Source organism: Juglans regia, chromosome 16 (genome assembly GCF_001411555.2).
Source record: "Juglans regia cultivar Chandler chromosome 16, Walnut 2.0, whole genome shotgun sequence".
In the NCBI taxonomy this organism is placed as follows: Eukaryota; Viridiplantae; Streptophyta; class Magnoliopsida; order Fagales; family Juglandaceae; genus Juglans; species Juglans regia.
In genome coordinates this window covers 23,236,778-23,253,679 of record NC_049916.1, presented here as the reverse complement: position 1 = coordinate 23,253,679, position 16,902 = coordinate 23,236,778, and the positions used below count along the sequence as shown (strand labels likewise).

The following is a 16,902-nucleotide window of genomic DNA, read 5'->3' as shown; positions in this document are numbered from 1 at the left end:
TATTTTATGTGAAAATTATAATGATAAAATAAAATGAAACGAAACTTTAACTAAGTCAGGCTCATATGTGATTTGGTCATTTCTTAGATCATTACATTGACGCTTGTGATCACGTTTCTTACAAATCAAATTATACAATATGCATCTTATAAATTTAAATCTTATAAATTAAATTATGTCACGTAGATGGTGTGTGATATAAAAGCGTTAAAATAAAATTACTCCCAATCAAAATACAGTCATAACAAATACCAGTTTGTGGTCTAGAGCTTTGCTCGACGTGGATGCCATCAGTGTATGTTAGGACTATTTTCTACGGTGGAAGGACAGTCATTACATGTTAGACCTGCATTGTCTTCTAAAGTCTTTGCACAGTAATGGGAACCAAGACAATTGATTTAAAGGAAAAATTATTCCATCAAATATTTCAGGAAGAAAGCTTATGGCTGGCTGCATCACAGAAGCATCCTAGGCTCCAATGTCAACTATTGTACACGCACAAATACTTTCCCAGAAGGAAAGACTTTATATAAACCACTATTTCAGATTTAAATAAAAAAAACTGCTAGTTCAAGACTTTATATTAACACTATCATAACCTAGCTCAGGACCATCAAATCTTACCAGCTTATCAGTCATGCAGATATAATACTTCACTGTTGCTAATACAAAACCTACCTTCTGCGATGAATTAAATAATAGGGCCCAAGAAACATGGTCAATTCAGATTATACAGAGGTAGATGTACACATTTGAAGCACCCAAAATGGGAATGAGGTTTCTTAACAAGAAAATTAGCTAATGTATTCAGGAGAAAAGAATCACACCCAACTATGGATTTCTATCTCTAAATCTTTCTTCTTTTTTCCATGCTTCCATGTAGACCCTCACTTTTTTGCCTTCGCAAACCTGAGGCATCGATACTTTTCACCACTTACAGTGATTTCAAGAGCTCCATCTTGATTGTCTTGATTTGACGCAGTTCCCATTAGGACACTTTTCTCTTTCTCAAGATTTTCTTTCTCCATCTTGAGCCTCGCTTCTTGTCGGGCAATCTCTGCCTGGAAAATACAATAATGTTTCAGACTTTAAAACTTATATGCTCATACATAATTTTTATTCGCGTACTAAACCATGTTAACAAATATAAAAGATACATAAACCTACAACATCCATTTTCCTGCAAAGTTCTAAACTTTTTTCCATTTGTTGAACATGCAACGACGTTTTATTATTAGATTAGATTTGTGGGATAGCTATCACCACATGTATTCAGAAAGATACATACATTGTCATCATTGGATCAGATTTCAGACTTTCATCCATCCAGAAAAACAGGATTACAATTGAATTTACTGATAGATGTGAATTACCAGTCTGACGTCGTGTTATGGCTCATGAGAGAAGTCTCAATAGATGGTTTCTGAATTTTTATAACACATCACACAGACAAAAAATAATAATTATACCCAATAAAAAAATAATTGGACCAGCTATTGTTTCCAAAACTTATTGAAACAGAAAATCAACTCATATCAATCAATTGAGTCTGCCTAATAAATTTTTGACAAGTACATTTGTTGAATAAACTTACTAGTCACATACATACAAGCGAAATTGAAGCGAGTAAGAAATTTATTTCAAAGAATTTGATGTGAATTCCATTGCTTCCAATGGCATATCCACTAGGTAGCAAGCAACCATATTGAAATGGCATAAGCCAAAAGGTGACACATGCTTCCACATGGAACCCTAGTGCCAAAAAATTTGATACCCTATTTGGAAGAGCTAATACTATTTCATCTCCTTTTTTTTATTGGTAAACAAAATTTTATTGATCATAAGAATAGGCAAAAGCTCAAGCATACGGGACATATACAAGAATATCCCATGTGCATGCTAGTTTAGTGATACGCTAATACTACTTCATCTAAAACAGCTAAAAAGAAGACAAAGAAAAATAGATAATCGGATGTAGTGGTTGAACAGCCAATCTGAAGCAATATATAGTAGCTCCAGCCTCCAGGGCTTCACTTGGCAGCACCTCTGTCAGGATCCAGGACGTAGTCACTACATCTATGCAATATACCACACTTATGTAGTCCAAGAACTAGCACACACTCGATTTGCGACACAACACGTGCCTATGGAATGCTTTCATACTCTGAATACAAAAGCCGTAAAGAAGGAGAAAATGGGGAAGTGCAAGCATAGGCTTCTCGCATACAACAACAATTTCAGCAACGAAAAGGGCTGAATGCGCTATTTATCTGATTAAAGTGCATCATTGACGCTACTGATTAAGGAGTAAATGATGCTTTTCTTTCTTAGTTGATGAAAAACTGTATCTCAATCATACTAATATGTGCAACAATATCAATGTTGATGCTGACTCAGTTCCACATCACATTTTTTTTTCAGGAAAACGATATGCTGTCTGCAGGGAAAGCATTGATGGGAAACTTAAACTAAGAAACCCTTTGTAAAAACAATTCACGTGAAAGTACCTCTCTCTCTCTCTCTAAATAAACATCGAAATGCAATTAGATGATGGTTATCTTTCTTAGCTGATTCCCATAAAAAAGTGAACCTCACATGACTTCCAAAGTCCCACAGAATCTGATTGTCATTCCCCATTCAATCTGATTTCAAGCATAGAAACACACTAAAAACATATGGACGATTAATAGCATCAGGGAGATGTTCACTGCTATTCATTCAAAGGGCTTTGAATTTGGTTGAGTAAAATTAAAAGTTCAGAAGAAAAAATAAAATAGGGGAAGGGGATATAAAAAACGAGATTTTTTTTTTTTTTTTTTACCTCGCGACGAGAAAGCTCGGCCTTCCAAGCGGCTTCGCGCTCCGCGACTTCGCGTTCGCGCTCCTGGATGTAGCTCTGCATCTCTCTCTCCTTCATGATTCTGTCCTGAATATCCGCATCCAGTGCTTCCTTCAGCTCCTGCACGAACTTGTCCACCACCGCCTTAATTCTCAAAGACATCTCTCTCTTTCTCTCTAGTCTATTATTCCCACCATCAAATCAAATTCAAATCAAATCATCTGGGCCGGTTGCTTCTCCTTCAATACTCAAAAGGTCGTACTAAAATCAGAAACAACGGACAGGTTCTTTTTCCTCTGTGTGCGTACTGCTGGGAAAGATGTTTTTTGCACACTGAAACGATCGAATTTAATTTAAGGAAGCGCGTAATCGGAGAGACCCAGAAACTACAAAAAGTTTAGAAAAGGGTGCCCTCCTCGCCCATTCTCTTCTCAAGGCATCAACTTTTGGTAGCGAGCGGCCAATGCGAACGCTGAAGAAGGAAGGAATTTCGTGCTCAGAGAGAGAGAGAGAGAGAGAGTGAATACGGAACGTTTATTTTTGTTTTATTGCACTCGGGCTTTGCGATTGCCCTCACATCCACTCATCCAAGCCCAAGTCACGATTGCGATGGCGAAATTAAGCCTTATTTGGATGGAAAATCTTCTTTAATTTTTTATTTTTATTTTTATAATCCCTTAAAAAAATTCTAAGTCAAGATGACAACTTTCAGAGAGACGTTTTTTCGGACTTTTATGAAAGTAATAGAACCACCAATGTATACTTTGATAAAAAAAATTTAGACATGTTTTTGCTGGGAGTTTGAAATAACGACCAAGTATCTTTCTTTTTAGGGCATACAACTATTTTTACAATTCTTTTATATAATAATGTTTTAAATAAAGGATTTTTTTATAAAATAATTTATAAAAATAATATCAATTTACATAAATACCTTATTTTAAGACATGATTGTATAAAAGATTATAAAAAGAATTGAGCGTACTAGTGTATAAGTAAACTTATTTATACTCTAAAACAAGGTCCATGTACTAGAAGATTCAGCAAGTAATGGTATCAATCCAGCTTTTAGAGCACAGATGGCAGTCAAACTCAAACCTCCTTCTTCCCTACTTACTGTACATCCCTAGAACATCTCAACTTCTATTATACAACAATAAGGCAGAAAATGATATTATGATTTTCATTTTTTCTGTCTTGAAATGGGGATTATCCTCCTGCTCCATTACAACTCATCTCTTGGGGCTTCCTTTCTTGTATGATCAGTGTAAGATGCATAAGCTTTGATTATTGATACATAGACATCAATTCCTTTCAAATACTCGTCTTGGTTTAGAAACTGTAACATGATGAAAACACAACAGTTTAAGTACATGGATCGATTGATGAATGAATAAGAACCAGACAATATATATGGATAAGGATTATCATTCAAATCAAGGATATGAATTTCAAATAGCTTAACATTGCATCTCGCGGGCCTGATTTAAAATGGTTGCAGAGAGTAATATTGTGGGCACATCCCAACAAAATAGATATGTATTCACGACAAACAGCGCATAGAAAAAACAGATTGGACAAGATAGTCACCTCATCGTGATCATGTAGAAGAATAGGAGTATTTGCCATAGGAGAGAAGCCAATTGCAGGCAAGCCTTGTTGCCGAAAATGGCGAGCATCTGTAGAGGCAGGAAAGATTTCTGGCTGACCAAGTTTGCCATTAGCTTTTCTGACAGCTTCTTCTAGTAATGTCCACCAGGGGTTTGAAATGTCGGTCGCGTTGAGGACTGGCTTAAATCGCCTAAGCTACAAATACGATCACAGCAACTGGCATTGGAGAGAACAATGAAAGCAGGAGCAGCAACAACAACAACATTAAAGGAACATTTTAATGTGCCCCAACAAGTAAACTTTGAGTCCTAAATTATTGAGACTCAGACTGATTATCATGCTGGTCTTAATTAATACAGTAAATGACTCCTCTCTGACCCAATGAAGTACTAGAACTTACACAATCATGGTAGTCTGTTCTTTCTAGGGACCTGATGGAGCATCCCAAACAGCCAAAGGTATTCTGTTCTTACTGCAGCAATCGTACCAATTTTTTTTCAAAGAGAGAAATTTCCAACGAGTGAATACCTCAAATGTCATATTGCGCGAAGCAGGTGCCCATTCTTCAGCAATCCGCCTTTCCAGAGGTTCTGGATCAGCAGTTGGAGGCACCCGAATATCGAAACCCACTTCTGCTTCGGATGGCTGCAAATTCATAACGAAACCCTGATACACAAAAGAAGGAAGAAACTTGCCTGCGTTAAATTGTGGAGAACATATATCATTAAGATGAGTTCACGACTATTTTTTCATTTTTCTTGGTCATCATGCAGGCACTCAGGGAGCCTTGAGTTCCTGTGTTCACACTTTCATCCATTTTAGGGGAGATGAAGAAGTGTCATTTGTGCCAGAACTCATTGACAACTGTTCTAAACCCCATTCACTGTGAGATTTAGGAGCTTCTCAAATGCGGATTTATGCCTCATGTCTAGCTCAGGGCCTACACCTCATCTTGGGCATATGCCTTCATGAAACAATATCCTCAATAAGAAAATTAGCATTCACTATACTTTCATCATCTCTCAGCCTGGCATCAAGATGATTGATAAATAAGTGAAAAATAACAACAAATTTTTCGTTTTTAAACTAAATTTAACACCAGTTCATGAACAAAATGAGCTCCAAAAACTTACAGTTGGCGATGGCGTTCCCGCCTTCAAAAATACCATGTTAACCGAAATGACCTCGCCCTCAGCCTTCAAGCCTGCCTTCACCAGATCAAACTGCGAAGCCCGAAACCTCCTCACACTCTCAATGCTTCTCAACAGATTTTCCATGGCTGTGTTGTCGTACAACTTTGCCCCATGGCCTGGTTGTCCAGTAGCCTTAATAACGAGCGGCCATGCGCGTCGTTCCGCATAAAACATCCTGAAATTCTCATTGGGAGAAGCCAAACCTGTTTCCAGTATTACCACTAATATAACTAACACAAACAGAGTACAAAACACAATCATCTTCGTACAGTACAACGGATTTTGTTTCATTTCATCGTTACAATTTTTTTAAATTTTTAAATAAATATAATAAATAATTTAATTTTTACAAATCTCAATTTAATTTTTTTAAATTTTAAAATAATAATAATATTAAAAAATCCATAAAGAAACGTAGTGATTTACCTTCGTCGAGTACGATGCCCACATTCAAGTTCTTGAAGACATCGGAACCCGCAAACTTCTCGGCACCATCACGGCCACCAATCTCCTCGTCCGGCACGAAAGACAGGTAGACAGATCGAACGGGCTCGAACCCAGAAGCTTTCAGATTGCGAATGGCCTCGAGGTACTGCATGCCGACGCACTTCATGTCCTGGGACCCTCTGGCGTAGATGTTTCCCTGCCGATCGAGGTGGGCCCCGAACGGAGGGTGGGACCATTTCTCCTGCTCGACCGTGACGACGTCGGTGTGGGAGTTGAGGAGAATAGAGGGGAGGTCCGGATCAGAGCCCTGCCACTTGAGAAGGATGATAGGCTTGCCCTGGACGAATTCCAGGGTCCGGGTCTCAAGAGAAAGAGATTTGGCTTGGGAGAGGATGAAATCGGCCGCTTGACTGTAGTGAGGATGAGGATGGGCTGTACTGATTTGAAGGTACTGTTGGAATCTCGATATGATCGATGATGGGTCTACTTCGGCTTCTGCTTTTGTTGACGATATTGAGAGTAACGCTAGTATGGTAAAGAAGTAGGAGCAGTAAACGGTGGTTCTGCAATGGAGTTCCATTTCTTTTTTCCTCTGTTTTCTCCGTAGTAGCAGCAGAGGGAGGACGAGGAAGGCGGTTTGACTTCATGATTGTCATGTCCAAAACATAAAAAGCATCGTGCCCCAAAACAAAAGTAAGAAACAGATCATTTTCAAGTAATTATATATGTACAATAGTTTTTGGAAAATGTTAAGTTATCAATAAAATTGATTTTTTTTCCTTTAAAAATTAAGAAAGTGAGTATTTTTTATTTTTTAAAAATATTTAAAAATATATAAAAATTTATTGAAATAAAAGGAAAAAAAATACATTTACACTTATCGATTAAATTTCATCGGTTTATCATTCATCTCAATAGCATTATCCATATTTTTTATCATCTTTTATATAATTATGTTTTAAAATGAATATATTTATGTAAAATGATGTTATTTTTATAATTTATTTTAAAAAAATATATCTCATTTAAAATACAGTTATATAAAGTATTGTATGTCTTCACTTTTCTAATTAATTTGTAAAATACAACTAACTTTTCTATTTTTTCTTTTATTAAAGTTATAAACATTTTATTTTTTTATGGATTCAACCAATAGACATTGATAAAATACGTAGTTTTTGCTTATTCGACATTTTCAGGGACATGGTATTTACACTTTTTTTACAAGATAAAAGTCTCGAAGTATATTTTTATGTATATAATAATTGAAAAGTGTTAGGACTATGCATAAATCTTGCACATAAAATTTATACACTATCATAGCTTAATATAATAAATTAAATTTATTTTATAATAAAAATAATTTTATAATCTAAAGGTTCATATTAAATCATGTTATTGTGTAAATTTTCCTTGCATACGATTTCCCATGTAGACCAAGCATTTATCATAATAATTATCATCTGATTTTGTGATTAGAGTCTTTTAATACTTAACGGCTGATAAGCCATACTAAGCCTGATTTAGATAGATAAATGCTTTCATATCATCTTATTTTATCTCAATATTTAAACATCATAAATACAAATAATTTTTAATTTTTAATTTTTTCATATAATCATTATAATTTTTTTAGACTTCCATACAAAATATAAAAAATAATTCAACTTTTTCAAATCATAAAACATACATTTTATTCTAACAATATTTTAGTTTTATAATTTTTTTATCGAATTTTTTTCTCTCATTTTCTAGAATCCCATAAAATATTTTAACTCAAATAATTTCATTACTATTCACAAATCATCTCATTACTATTTACAAATAATCTTAACTCGTCTCATATTAACTCATTATCCAAACCAATCACCAATGTTTGGAATGAACAAGAACTTGAATATCTTATTCTCATATTTTGGTTTTTTTAAGCATCCTATATGAATTACCCATCTTTCCTAAATGATATTTAAGCTTTTCACTTCAAATGTAAAAGATGAATGGTCAGTACAATTTTTTGAAAAATAAAATAAAATTTATAAGAAATGAAAATTACATACGAAACTGTATATCTTGTTTAAGATATTTTATATGTTTATTATCTAGTACCAATTATATTAATAATAAAATAAAAAGTGTATTGCTATTGAGCAATTTGAAATTTTAAGGCTCGAAATTTCTTCTTGACTTGATAGCACCACATAGTGACACATGGTTTGTTAAAAATATAAAAAAATTATATTTAAACCAAAAGGGAGTCACAAAATATAAAATAAGAGAATAAAACTCTAAGATCTTTCCACCCATTTTGTGTCTATGTTTTTTATTTTTTAATATAAAAAGGTCATCTGAGCGATAGTTTCAGATGAGTAAGTAGTATTATTCATAACATATTTTAAAAATACTTTATACATTTAAAATAAAAAGTACAATGGCAATAAGAATATGGATAAAATTAGTTTCCACATAATAATATATGCCAACATATTAATTATTGATATGTGAAAAATTTTTAAAAAATTATAAAATAAATCTCATGTATAAAATTAGAGTAATTCTATATACAATCGTGAAGTGCGTAAACGCCATGTAACCGCTTTGAAAAAGAATGAGATTCACTATTAAAAAATTAATTTTTTTCATGTGAATCTTATATTTTATTCATTTTTTTCAAAACGATTATGCAACAGTTACACAATTTACGATTACAAATATATTTTCTCGTAAAATTATAAATACACAAAGATATATTTTCACAGGCATCTATATTTTCATAACTTAAATGCTTCCAAACAAGATAATCTTTTGAGATTCTCAACAATTCCAAATGATTACTCTCATTCCAACTCTTTGGTAGATAGATATCTCTATGTTATAGGTTGGATTTTTATTAGATGTTATTAAATGTGGATTTCTTTTATTGTTCTTCAATAAGATGATGCCACGTCAACTTACTGAAAATTATTTTTTAAGTTAAATACTTAATTCCTTATTGTATTAAACTCGAAATTAAGGAAGTTGGACGTCTAAAGAGAACGAAACGCCTTTAAAAACCCGCCCTCCAAAATTCCGAACACTCGAATCCCTACGCTCCTCATGGTCAGAGCCAAGCAAGCCAACAGAGAGATGGAGAGAATACAAGAGCTGGAGTGGATGAAACTGTGTATGAGGAAGCTCGCCCTTTGGCTCACCAGGACCTTCAACCCCATCATGACTCATGACGATCTCGAGCCCCTCATGGCCACCCTTGGTTTCGTCGCCCTCCCTCCCTCTCCTCCCCACCCCGCTTCCACTCCTTGGAAGGAATACCACTTTACTGCCGGCGGAAGTTTCTGGACTTCTTCCGATTCCGCTGACTCACCGCCTAAGCCCAGGCTTCCCTTCCCAAGAATCGACGGCCTCCACGTCAACACCTACAGGGCCTTTCTCGACGCCGTTAACTTCTACGTCAACATGCCCAACATCTCCGATCTTTTCCATGTCAGGTACTCCGCCATGCCAGTCCTTCCACGTTGATTAATCAATTGTCTCTTTAATCTCCTTTTACTTTCTTTAAATTCCTTTTCCTACCATATTTAATATTAGTTGACTTCGATTCTATTTAATTTCTTATCATCGTGTTTGTTCAGCGTACTTTTTTTTTTTTTTTCTTTTCTTGGTGTTTTGAATTCGGACTTTCTGTAGATTATTTATACTACAGGTCAAATGATTTTATATTTAGGATGACTATTTATTATATTTTGTGGAAACTTTCGTATTATTATGTTTTGGTTGGTTTTTATCTTTTCAGTGACTTCTTTTTTTTTTTACATTTTTAAATATTTTTTAAAAATACAAAAAATACAAATTTACTAATAGTCAATTCTATAACGGTTAATTAAAAAAAATAATACAATCGATCACTTTTATCGGTAAAAAAAATAACACAATCGATCACTTTTATCGGTAAGCTTTATCGGTTCAAATAGTATTTTTCAACTTAATAAGAAGAATCTAGACGACAAAAAATCGAAAATGTTCTCTCAATTAAGAGCTTAGACGGTTGGGTGCTGCAAACACTCTCTCAAGACATATCTGACCCATAACTTAGACTCTAACTAGAATGGATAAAATATATAAGGCTCATGGTGTTTTTTATGCCCAGTCTAAGGTGGGGCGACTCATTGGAAAGAAAGAATGAGGGGACATAAGGCTGAGAGAAGACAAGGTATCAGGAGAAAAATAAATAATGTAATTTAAAGGAGAGGGGATGAGACATAAAGGACGAGGGAGTATAAGATAAGAGAGGGGGCTGAAGATAGGGAGAATCTGACGACTTCAAAGACTTTTGGCCAAGCTTCTTATAGCGGATTTCGACTTTCACATGGACTTCTTCAACCTGGCGATAGGAGAGATGAGAGACTATAAAACAAACAAATTATCGTGGACTCTCTCCTCCCCAAACTCCCGTGGACATAGGTTTAGTGTCGAACCACGTAAATCTATATCTCTCTCTTTATTTTTATTTCACTGTCATAGATGTATGCACATATGTTTCGAATCGCCGCTATAAGAGAATTTCGTAAAAATAAATTTATAAATTAACATATTTTAATATGATACATCAAATTATAAAACTCTTTTTACTATAAATATATAACGTGTCATACCAAGACACATCAATTTAAGAGTTTAGTTGTATAAATATCTCCAAAATGAAACGCCTTTTTTTTTAATGTTCGTTACTGCACGTTCCAAAGCATGCAGGTGAATCAAATTTTACAGAACGATTTCACGTTTTGCATGGGGTCACTCTTAAAATGCTAATCAGACCTTTAATTTTTTATATTTTTTGCTTTTATGGAACTAATTAAATCCGAATTATTAAAACATACTTTATATACGTTTCAAAGTTGCTTCAAGATTAATCAAACAGTTTCAATTTTACCATTTGATTAATCATAATTCCATAAACTGAATCAAACTTATTCGTGTGAGTTTTTTTAATAATGTTAAATACTAATTTATATAATAGAATATTTCGAGTGAAGTATGTGATATTAAATGATTATAGACTATTTGTTATTTTCAACTTGTGGGTCAATTATTTAATATCTTATTACGAGATATCAAGAGAATGATGATAAATATAAATTCATATATATATAAATTTTTCTGTTAGAAATTCTAAAGATATGATTTATCTTTCAAATTCATGGGATTGGTTTTTGTTTAGTCATCATAATTGTGTATAGCTTTTAACTTTAGAAATGTTTAGCAGTTGGGGTGATACTCGCAAGAGGCGGAGTCAACCCTTCCATGCACCCTGCCCCCGCCCCACACATGCGGGTTAGTATTTCCACCCGCACCCACCTTTGCCATCTCTACAATTGAAGTGGACGGAGGCGGGGCGGATGAGATGTCCACAAATGCTAAATTAACATATATGTCCACAAATGCTAAATTAACATATCCAAAAGCTTTAAGTAGAGCATCTTTACTAACATGCAGAGACGTGGGTTCATTCATTCTATTAAACAATGACTTGAGCTGAATAATGAATATCCTTCTGCATTTGCTTTTTTTTTTTTTTTTTTTTTTTTTTTTTTTTATTATTATTATAGTGAGTATTTACTGATAAAATAAGTATTATTATTATGTTGGTTAGGGGAATGCCATTGAATACAACAGATGATCGCAGTAGGAAGTGGCGTCGTATGTCAGATGATGAAAGTGTGTTCGTTTACAGAGAAGGAACACTGGAACAAGGGACGACGACGACACACAACTCTGATAAGAACAGCAAGAGCAGTGACAGTAACAAGACAAATGGTAATTGCAACTCCGTCATTCGAAGTAAGGGCAACGGTAACACCCCCGTCATCTGTCTCGTCTCTTTGAAAGATGTCATCCAGATACTATGATTTTTGCCAATGTATAAAGCTAATTAATCCTAATAATAATAATAGAGATTTTAGGTTTTTTTTTTCGCCATTGGAGATTCGTGTTCCTGCAAATCTTTTATGGAAAACAAGAAGTCAATGGTTTCTTCGTTTTGTTCTTATTTTTAGGCATGGATCTGGGTTTGCTCTTTACTTCTTTTTTTTTTTTTTCCTCCTCGTTTTCTGGCTATATAGACGTGGAGCGTGGACCGGTACAAGTGATTTAAAGCGCCGTTTAGTGCATGTTTGGAATTGCGGACTGAGGTAAAAAATATAATTTACAAAAAAATGTTTTTTTGAAGTAGAAATGATATAAAATATTTTTTAATTTTTTAAAGATTATGAATTACATCCTTAAAGTTTTAAGATTGTAATTATAAAAAAATAGTATGGATATTTTGGCACATTGACATTTTTTAAAAAATTGAAACTACGTTTCTCATTATCTAGAAAATTACGTTTTGATAATTTTTCTCAAATTTACTTTTTAGTTTATTTGATATTAAAAAATAAAAAATACTTTAATATGTAATATTCAAAAACTTTAATTTTTTAAGACTATTTAGATATTTTTTAAGACCACTACGGCAAACCTAAATGGGCATTAAACAGATTTCATTTGGATGAGACTGGGGAGGGTTTTGTGCATTTAAGAATTTATGCAATATGGGCTTTTCTACCTAAGTTTTAGGACTTGTATAAAAGCTCATCTCATCTCAAATTTTTTTATAATTTTATTTTTAAATATTATTTAAATATAAATATTTTTCAATTTTAAATTTTAAATTTTTTATTTATTTATTACTTAATCATTATAAAATTTTCAAACTTTTAAACAAAATATAAAAAATAATACAATATTTTTAAATTTCAAAATAAAAATAATATTTTAATAATATTTTAACTTTATAATATTTTATCAACCTTTTTACTCTTATTTTTTAAAACTCAATAAAATATCTTAACTCGAACAATTTCACTACCATTTATAAATTATTTCACTCTTATTCATAAAATTCTCATCTCATCTCATTTCTCAAACATCCCATTAATTAATAAATGAGTGTGCTCAACAACTTATGGCTGAGTTTGATTATGCTGATTGAAATGATATTGGGGTGGAGGATTCAAATCTTGTAGAGTTTTTATTTGAATTTTAGGGTACGTTTAGAATTAAAACTCTTCTCAACTCATCTTAATTCATCATTACAACTTTTTCAAATCTCAATACAAAATATAATAAATAATTCAACTTTTTCAAATCTTAAAATAATAATAATAATAATAAATAATATTCTAACAATATTTTATTATCTCAACTCAATTCAACTCAACTCATTTCAACATCCAAATGCAACCTAAGTCTTAAAATAAGAGAGATAGATATATAATGCGAGTTCCACAACATTTATAATTATCCGAATAAATTTATGAGACAATTGTATTTGCGTCAAGGTCCTTTGGCAGAAGCCTTGGTCTCTAAATGAGAGAAGCAAGGTAACCCCCACCCCCTTTATTATTTAAAAAATAAATAAAAAAAATTGCATTTGCGCTCTAAAAAAACCTAAATAAATACAAAAATTTCTCAACAATTTTATTGACAAGTAATGTTTTTTTTTCATTATAAATCTTATTATATTTAATTACGAAACATGAGAAATGCTCTAATCTTGTAAATCTCTTCTAATATCTAATATACTATAATCATCGAGATTAATAGAATCTAACAATATTGAAACGGATATTGAAGATCTATTTGCATTAGATTTGAATAAAGAATTCAGGAGAAAATAAATATAACAGAAATATTAATATTATTTTTTATTTTAAATGTTATTATCTATAATTATTCTTGTTATTGTGATAGATTTAAATTAATTTTTTACATTTTAAAATGTAAATAATAATCACTTAAAAGCATTTGCTTTAGTTGAACTATTTGGCCGTTTGGATCTCTAAATCCTTGGAATATTTGTTAATCTTTAAAAAATAAAATAATTTATATCAGTTTTAAAAAGATAAATCCCTATAAGTATTTATAAAAAGTGAAGTCTTATTTTAAAAAATTGTAAAAAAATATAATAGATTTTTTACTAATAAAAAAGTTTTTATAAAAAAACTTACAGGAGTTTATCTATGATAGCCATATCATCCATTTATAATTTTTCTACGTAGCAGTAAGAATATTATTTGTTTTTTGAGGTGAGATAAAATAAAAATGAAAATTGAAATTTAAATAAAATATTATTAAAATATATTTTTTAATATATTTTTTAAAGATTTAAAAAAATTTAATTATTTATTATATTTTATATAAAATTTTAAAAAATTATAATAATTAAATAAAATAAAATAAATTGAGATAAATTATAAAATGGGACATTATGACCATTGTATCTTCCGACATCAGAATTTATACAACTGTACGGTCCCAGTAGGCCCCTTTGGTTTTCTTCTCAAAAGGGGTAGTGCTGGGACCAAAGCACATTGATCGTAAAAGAAAGAGAAATACTTTGGATTCGAATTTGGATTTTGAATTTGTGTCTTAATATTTTATTATTATTATTTAATAATTAAGAAATTATTTTTTAATAATATTATAAATTATTTTTTATTTTTTAAATATTTATAATGATTAAAAAAATATTTAAAATAAAAAAAATACTTTTTATCTATTCGATAAACTTTCAGATTATATCTTTCGAAAGGTGTAGCACCCTGCTCAGAAAGAAATGGTTCCAGCCAGATAATAAAAATTAAAATAAATTAAGATGATGATTAACTCCCAAACAAAAATCTGGGGCTTAATATTAAAATTGAAAATACAGAAAATTTGTTTTAAATGCATAATAATTTAGAGACTGATTTTGACTAGATTTGTTTTTTTTTTTACGAATTCTTTCCACCGATCTCGATTCCAGTCTAACGCAATCACCGGAAGAATGGGGAGAGAGAGAGAGAGAGAGAGAGAGAGAGGAAAAGCATGTCCTTCTTACGTTGCATATTGAATAGACCAACAAGAAGTCCTTCATTTTTCGCTCTTCTGAAGCGCAAACGATGTGAACCAAGGACTCAGGCTCTTTGCCAAAGTTTTCTTTTTCTTTTTCAATGTTTCCTAGGCCAAAGAGTCTGATGGTGTATGATCCGGTACTGGATGGGTTCGAAACCTTACCACCTTGTATAATTGTATTAAAAAAAAAATCCTTCAGTGCACGGGATTAGGGTCATTCTCTACAAAAGGAAAAGGGAGATGCTTTCTTTCACCCTTGGGTTCGGGTACAAGCCCCAAAAGAAAAAGAACACTCAGCTAGTCAGCTTCGATCCCTGGGCCTAAGCATCTTAAATGGGTGCTCTTCAAGCCACAGTTTTCTTCTTGATTCTATTGAAAGCACGCGACGTTACTGTAGCCGAGAATGATGAATGGAAGACTGCTACTGCAACATACTCCAAAGAAACAGACGGGTCGATCATTACGGGTAGACTCTCTTTCATTCTTCTTTTATTTTTCAGAGTTTCTCGAGTTAATTACTATCTTTACCAATATCGATGCTGCACGTTTACAAAAGATTCAAACTTTACTAGCAAAGCGATCGAGGGTTTACCATTTTAATGATGTTGCAGAAGGAGCTTGTGGTTATGGAGACCTCCACAAGTCGAGTTATGGGAAGCACAGTGCTGGCCTGAGTACCATATTGTTCAACAGGGGGAGTTCTTGTGGGGCTTGCTATGAGCTGAGATGTGTTGACCACATATTGTGGTGCTTGCAGGGAAGCCCATCTGTTATTCTCACTGCTACAGATTTCTGCCCTCCCAATTACGGGCTCTCAGCCGATTATGGTGGCTGGTGCAATTTCCCCAAACAACACTTTGAAATGTCGGAGGCTGCATTTGCTGAAATTGCAGAGAGAAAAGCTGATAAAGTTCCAGTGCAGTACAGGAGGTAACTCATAAAAGATTCTTCATTTGTGGATATATATATCTTGCAAATAAGGTAATTAAACATAAACATTCTTTGTGTCGAACTTAATTTGTGTAGGGTGAAGTGTGAAAGAAGGGGTGGGCTGAGATTCAGTCTCAGTGGAAATTCACGCTTCTTTCAAGTTCTTGTCACCAATGTAGGTTTGGATGGTGAAGTTGTTGCTGTGAAAGTGAAGGGATCAAGAACGGGATGGATACCTATGGGAAGAAATTGGGGACAAAACTGGCAATGCAATATCAATCTCAAAGGACAGCCTATATCTTTTGAGGTGACCGCCAGCAGCGGAAGAACACTCGCATCTTATGCTGTTGCTCCAGCAAATTGGCAGTTCGGACAGACATTTGAAGGGAAACAATTCAAGTAGTAATCTTCATTCTTCATTTCTGGAATGTGGGTTTCATCTTGAAACTTATCTAGTTTTGATCATGATCAGTTCATCAGAATGGAGGATCCAAGCACATTTTTACAGATGATAGCCACATATATGCATCTCTAGTCACCGATCAAAGTTTCCAGCTATCCTACAAAGGTGTCGTATGGTCAAAATCTGGGTTGAAAGTTGTGAAGGAAGTTGAAAAAATTGGAATACGAGGTCCCCCTTTTTGTCTCTTTATGATGGTGATCAGAAAAGCAGGATTGTAGGTGGAATGTGCAATTATTAGAAGTAACAGTGAATATACAATACCATGATCTTTTTACAGGAACTCCTCGATTAGCTTTACAAATTAGGTTGTCCTTCGAGATGATTCGCTCAGTACTTTAGATTCTACAAAGAAAAACTAACCAAGAGCACTCTTTATATGTATCTTTAAAATAATATATTTTGAAAATTAATTTTATATATCAAAAAAAAAATTCACATTAGATTATGTATTTTTAAATTAAATAAGAATAAAATATTTTTATTTTTATTTT

At 32.9% G+C, this 16,902-nt stretch overlaps 3 protein-coding genes and 1 pseudogene across 3 annotated transcripts; 2 read left to right on the top strand and 2 right to left on the bottom strand.

Annotated features, from left to right (window-relative positions):
- Positions 1-547: 547 nt before the first annotated feature.
- Positions 548-3,352, bottom strand: LOC109006672. Its single transcript, XM_018986034.2, has 2 exons — positions 2,822-3,352; positions 548-1,061 (listed from the first exon to the last, which is right to left on the bottom strand). Exons 1-2 carry the CDS (start codon positions 2,999-3,001, stop codon positions 888-890), a joined length of 354 nt encoding a protein of 117 aa, XP_018841579.1. The 5' UTR covers positions 3,002-3,352; the 3' UTR covers positions 548-887.
- A 479-nt stretch (positions 3,353-3,831) lies between these two features.
- On the bottom strand, positions 3,832-6,767 carry LOC109006668 (annotated as a pseudogene).
- A 2,427-nt stretch (positions 6,768-9,194) lies between these two features.
- LOC109006491 lies at positions 9,195-11,990 on the top strand. Its single transcript, XM_018985778.2, has 2 exons — positions 9,195-9,572; positions 11,735-11,990. Exons 1-2 carry the CDS (start codon positions 9,214-9,216, stop codon positions 11,988-11,990), a joined length of 615 nt encoding a protein of 204 aa, XP_018841323.1. The 5' UTR covers positions 9,195-9,213.
- A 2,983-nt stretch (positions 11,991-14,973) lies between these two features.
- On the top strand, positions 14,974-16,691 carry LOC109006671 (expansin-A20-like). Its single transcript, XM_018986033.2, has 3 exons — positions 14,974-15,484; positions 15,630-15,948; positions 16,045-16,691. Exons 1-3 carry the CDS (start codon positions 15,352-15,354, stop codon positions 16,349-16,351), a joined length of 759 nt encoding a protein of 252 aa, XP_018841578.1. The 5' UTR covers positions 14,974-15,351; the 3' UTR covers positions 16,352-16,691.
- The last annotated feature ends 211 nt before the right edge of the window (positions 16,692-16,902 follow it).

Excerpts from the sequence above, each read along its gene's own strand:
- LOC109006672 (XM_018986034.2), bottom strand. The coding sequence starts at position 3,001 with ATGTCTTTGAGAATTAAGGCGGTGGTGGACAAGTTCGTGCAGGAGCTG. Across the intron at positions 1,062-2,821 it reads CCGAGCTTTCTCGTCGCGAG|GCAGAGATTGCCCGACAAGA; the intron begins GTAAAAAAAAAA and ends TGTATTTTCCAG.
- LOC109006671 (XM_018986033.2), top strand. The coding sequence starts at position 15,352 with ATGGGTGCTCTTCAAGCCACAGTTTTCTTCTTGATTCTATTGAAAGCA. Across the intron at positions 15,485-15,629 it reads AGACGGGTCGATCATTACGG|AAGGAGCTTGTGGTTATGGA; the intron begins GTAGACTCTCTT and ends ATGATGTTGCAG. Across the intron at positions 15,949-16,044 it reads GTTCCAGTGCAGTACAGGAG|GGTGAAGTGTGAAAGAAGGG; the intron begins GTAACTCATAAA and ends TAATTTGTGTAG.
- LOC109006491 (XM_018985778.2), top strand. The coding sequence starts at position 9,214 with ATGGAGAGAATACAAGAGCTGGAGTGGATGAAACTGTGTATGAGGAAG. Across the intron at positions 9,573-11,734 it reads TCCGATCTTTTCCATGTCAG|GGGAATGCCATTGAATACAA; the intron begins GTACTCCGCCAT and ends TATGTTGGTTAG.